This window comes from Gossypium hirsutum, chromosome D13, assembly GCF_007990345.1.
Source record: "Gossypium hirsutum isolate 1008001.06 chromosome D13, Gossypium_hirsutum_v2.1, whole genome shotgun sequence".
In the NCBI taxonomy this organism is placed as follows: Eukaryota; Viridiplantae; Streptophyta; class Magnoliopsida; order Malvales; family Malvaceae; genus Gossypium; species Gossypium hirsutum.
This window is the reverse complement of record NC_053449.1, coordinates 36,531,210-36,536,524: the sequence shown is the minus strand read 5'-3', so window position 1 is coordinate 36,536,524 and position 5,315 is coordinate 36,531,210. Positions and strand designations below refer to the sequence as shown.

Genomic DNA, 5,315 nt, shown 5'->3' with positions numbered 1-5,315 from the left:
AAAAATAAAAAATAAAAAGTTACATGTGAAAATCAATTTCAAATTTAGATAAATTATAAAAAGCAAAAGTAATGAGATATTAAGATAATTTGTTCATTTTCATAGCCTAAACTATATCCCAATGATTTAAAGAACCTTAATTTTGAAAAGTGCTTAGTAGACAATTGGTGACAACTTGTACTATAAAAACCTGTACGTAAAAACTAGATTCAACATCAGAGGTTGGTGTCCCTCAAAAACAAACATTAGTGGTTGCTGGCTAAGTTAAGAAAGATTCCAGCTGCCAAGTGATTGTCAACTTCTAAAGTAAACCATATGTACAACATAGTTAATTCAAATATATATTATATAGCCAACATGTCTTTGTAACTCACACTATAAAATCCCATAAGGAACATTGATTGAATGTAAAGGAGAAAGGGAAAAGAAATTTCTATCGCATTTAGAACATGGCATTGTTACCATCCAAATCTCTAGTGTTTACAGTCCGTAGGCAAGAAGCTGAGCTCGTCGTCCCATGTGAGCCAACTCCTTATGAGTGTAAACCACTCTCAGACGTTGATGATCAAGAGGGCCACCGATTCCATGTCCGAGGGTTCCATTTTCACCAGAGCAACCTCTCCATGAAAGGGCAGGATCCTGCTAAGGTCATTAAGGAGGCATTGGCTAAAGCTCTGGTGTTTTATTATCCATTTGCTGGTAGATTAAGGGAAGGACCTAACCGCAAGCTCATAGTTGATTGCACTGGTGAAGGTGTCTTGTTTATTGAGGCTGATGCTGATGTTTCGTTGGTGGACTTTGGTGACGAGCTTTACCCACCATTTCCTTGTGCAGAGGAGCTTCTTTACGATGTCCCTGGTTCCAACGGTTTGCTAAATTCTCCATTGTTGTTAATCCAGGTATTTGTTTTTTTTTAAACTTTATTCTTCTCTAATTTATACGAACATGTAAGAAGTAATCCACTTTACTAACATCAAACTATATTATTTTTTTACATATCATATATATTAGTTTTTTTTACTTATGGGGTGTACGGATTGACTATGTATATCAATTAAAATGTATTAAATATTATTTATTTTTTATAGATTTTATGAATATATGAAAAAAAATACAAATTGACTATTCAAAAAAATATTGTTAAAACCAATAAGTGAAACAATAATTAAAACAGCTATAAATTCAATGCTTTTAAGAATTATAAAACATTATCTAAATACTATTTAACAAAAAATTTAATTTAATGATTATAAATTATGTTATTCTAAAACTTTTAACAGTGATTATAAATTATGAAATTTAAAATTTATATTATTTTAAAAGTAATTTAAAATGTGATTTTTCATCTATTTATAAAAATGTTGTTATAAAACTCTTTAAACTTTTTAACATTACTTATATTATAAAATATGTTGGTAAATATATTTTTAAAATTAAGTTTTAAAAATAGTAGATTTCTTAAATTTTTTCTAAAATTAATAATTTATGTATTCAATTAAATTTTAATTAATATGTTTAAAACCGGATCAAAGACCAAATTTAAGGAATGGATAAACCTATAACCGCAATCCAATGGCTAAATTAAACAAATAAAAAGAAAATATTATAAGACTGAATTGTATAAATTATATGATGGTGCTAAAGATTAAAACCTAAAGTTATGGATTAAATTGAAAAATAAAACTTTGAGGTGTTTAAGTCTCTAATTTAATTGATGCCATGAACTAATCCACACCAACTTAATTTAGAATAGACTAAAAAGTATTTTATATAAAAAATAAATATTATTAGGGTTTTTTATCTTTTTATAATTTTTTTATAAAATTTACAAAAAAATAATTTAAACCTAAAATTAATTTGCAAATGGTAGGATTTGAACTTAAAAAATCAAGATCTCTATACCCTCAATTTTTTTGTTTCAAGCAAAACCTCCTTTATTTCTTACATATCTTTTTTTATAAATATACATTTTTATTTTTTTACCTAGGTCGTGAGTATGACATACTCTAGCTTATATATATTTGAGTAGGTAACACGGTTGAAATGTGGTGGCTTCATCTTTGCACATCGGTTTAACCACACAATGGCCGACGGAACTGGCCTCTCCCAATTCATGACTGCCATAGGAGAGATAGCACGTGGTGCACTTGTTCCCTCAACGCCACCAGTTTGGGAAAGGCATCTCTTGAGTGCTCGAGATTCACCACTCATAACATATCAGCACGAGGAATACTCTCACAATACTTCAGGTCCAGAAAACGGAACAATTATTCCGACAGACAACTTGGTTTGTTGTTCATTTTTATTTAGACAATCTCATATTTCATCACTCCGTAGATTTGTCCCCCACAACCTCCGTTGTTCAACATTTGATATCTTATCTGCATGCTTATGGCGCTGTCGTACGAAAGCTTTGGAACTTGATCCAAACGAAGATGTTCACCTTATTTGCATCGTTAATGCTCGTTTCAAGTTCAAGCCTCCTTTGCCATTGGGATATTATGGGAATGCACTTGGCTTCCCTATGGCTTCATCAAGCGTTGGGAAGCTAACCCAAAACCCACTAGCATATGCATTAAAGCTAGTGAAACAAGCCAAGACAAAGGTAACGGAGGAGTACATGAAATCAACAATGGATTTATTGGTCACTAGAGGTCGACCAAATGTTAAATTGGTGGGATCCTACATCGTGTCGGATTTAACGCGAGCAAAGTTTAAAGAGGTTGATTTTGGATGGGGTGAAGCGGTCTTTATGGGACCAGAAACTTGTTGGGAGCTAATAAGCTTTTATATACCATCCAAGAATAAGAAAGGGGAGGATGAAATCATAGTTCCAGTTTGTCTGCCAGCCTCCACTATGAAAAGTTTTGTTAAGGAGTTAGAAGACATGATGAAGGATGAACCAACAGTTCATGCTGATATATAATAACATACTCTAAACCCTTTTTTTTATTAAATTTGAATTTCTACAAATAAATGTGTAATCCTATTATGCAATGATTGGTATTTCTCAAAAGATTCAAAATATTTCATGTTACGTATGCCAAGCAGTGAATTGTGTAGAGTTGAAGATCTTTTAGCTTGGTTAATTGCATTATCAGCTTGTAAATTTTTTATCCTCTGATTGTTTCTTTGATGTGTAATATATCGATTAAAATTTACATGCAATAAAATTGTTTGCTTGTTGCCACAAATATTAGTTATTGGGTAAGGATATGGATTTTATTTTAATTGAGTAAAATTAAATATTAACTTTAATTCATATATAATTATAATATCTGTAATCACTAAATTTTGTCCATATCAAATTTTGTGTTTTCTAAAATTTTCTTCAAGCCAATTTCTGCCCCCCTCAATTATTAGGAATGTTAAACCTTTATGTGGCTAATTGTTTGAGTATGCCTTATTGAGTTAATTACCAGTGTATTCTGTCACTACACCAAAACAGGCTTTTAGCGGCGCTAAAAGCAATTGCAGCGTTTTTAGAAGCGCCGAAAAAAACACAGCTAATGAGAGCGTCGCTACCTATAGCGGCGTTTTTTGAAATAAACGCCGCTAAAGGTCATGACTTTTAGCGGTGTTTTTGGGATTGCGCCACTAAAGACCATGACCTTTAGCGGCACTTGTTCGACAAACGCCGCTAAAGACCCTGATCTTTAGCGACGCTTTTCCTACAATCGCCGCTAAAGGCCCTGACCTTTAGCGGAACTCTTTCCACAAGTGCCGCTAAAGACCTTGACCTTTAGCGGTGATTTTTTCCACAAACGCCGCTAATGACAACGACCTTTAACGGCGCTTTTTTAAAAAACGCCGCTAATTTTGGCAGATTTGTGAATTTTATTTTTTATATTTTCTGCCCTCCTGTAAAAACAAATCAGAAAAAAATCAAATCAAAACCAACCGAAAGCAATAAATCTATATAAGATTTAAAATTAAACGAATAATATATAATAAATATCAATAAATAAAATAAAATTCGTATATTCTTACAAAAATGATAAAAGTTAAAATGATAATTAAAAGTCAAAATGATAAAAATATTTACACGATAGTCTAAGACGGCAGCTGTAGGGTAAACATCTTCATCATATTCTGAAGCTGCTGCTGGAGGTCATCGTACTTTCTATGCTACTCTGCTTCCCTTGCTTCCCTCGCTGCCGCATCTGCTTGAAACTGTAGCTGGAGGTCTTCATACTTTCGTTGAACCTCAACTGTTGTCGCTTGCATCTGAGCCATCTGATCTCTTAACTTCTGGACTTTAGCTTGAGCCTAACTCCCAGAAGGTATGTATTGTTGCGAGCTAGATCCGAAATATTGGGATGGGTTAACAAAAGATACTTGAAACCGAACCCGGCCATACCTTTCAAGACCCAAAACTTCAATGATAATCCGGTTATCAATGTCGTCAATATTAACAGAACTATCACTGGAAGGCATCGCATCGTACTCCGCCTTTTTATCTTTTAATTTTTCCTAATAAATAAATCACATAGTTAGAACGCAATCTATATTAAAAAAACAAATGCAACATAACTTAACAATATTTTCATTACAAGAGATGAAATAAACCAATAGAAAATAAACACAAAAAATAATTAAAACAAGTCAAATTGTATTAAGCAAACGTACCATAATTTCTGCAGCTTCAGGAGTCATAGGGTTTCCATCTTTCTTCCTATGTGTCATGTCAAAAAGTTAAAGACGTCCAAATTTTTGACCGGAGGACAGTTCCTACAATACAGTAGTAAAAATTTGATAGAAAGTAATATATATCTGACAGTATTAAAAAATTCAAAATACCTCGACCTGAGCTACACAAGCAAAACTTCTCGAGCCAGCTGTGTGAGTGAATTTTTGTTTCTGCCTACTACTTTTTCCAACTTGCTCACGATCCTACGTTATGAAATTATTAATATGTTAATTAGTGAATACTATAAACCAAAATAATTACAAGATTTTTGTAGTAACACATACCTCTCCTTTCTTCGAAGTCCAAAATCTAACGACCTCTTCCCATTGGTACCTCAGCATTCCCAGTGGGACATTTTGTAATCTCTCATCGAGTGTTGTTTTGGTCTTAAAGTAGTCTCTCTTTAAAGTTCTCTTATGGTCTCTCCATCTTTTTCCCAATGCCTTCTTTACATAAGCATCGGAGACCTCTAGAGCAAATCTGCCTACAAAAAACACAAGTTAAGAAAGTAAATATAAATGAAACTTAAACCCAAGTACTATAAATGACACTAACGTTTTGTTACCTTAATCTGATCGAGAGCTTGGTTCTTGTTACTCTCGGGCATTTTATGCCATGACTCGTA

At 32.9% G+C, this 5,315-nt stretch overlaps 1 protein-coding gene across 1 annotated transcript; it reads left to right on the top strand.

The window, feature by feature from the left end:
* Positions 1 to 410: 410 nt before the first annotated feature.
* LOC107919066 (benzyl alcohol O-benzoyltransferase) lies at positions 411 to 3,194 on the top strand. The gene is made up of 2 exons (XM_041109730.1): positions 411 to 899; positions 2,030 to 3,194. The coding sequence occupies exons 1-2, from the start codon at positions 450 to 452 to the stop codon at positions 2,924 to 2,926; spliced, it is 1,347 nt and encodes a 448-aa protein (XP_040965664.1). The 5' UTR covers positions 411 to 449; the 3' UTR covers positions 2,927 to 3,194.
* Positions 3,195 to 5,315: the final 2,121 nt, after the last annotated feature.

Bases quoted from the DNA above. Each gene is read 5' to 3' on its own strand.
- LOC107919066 (XM_041109730.1), top strand. From the start codon at position 450: ATGGCATTGTTACCATCCAAATCTCTAGTGTTTACAGTCCGTAGGCAA. The intron at 900-2,029 runs GTATTTGTTTTT...ATATTTGAGTAG, and splicing joins CTCCATTGTTGTTAATCCAG to GTAACACGGTTGAAATGTGG.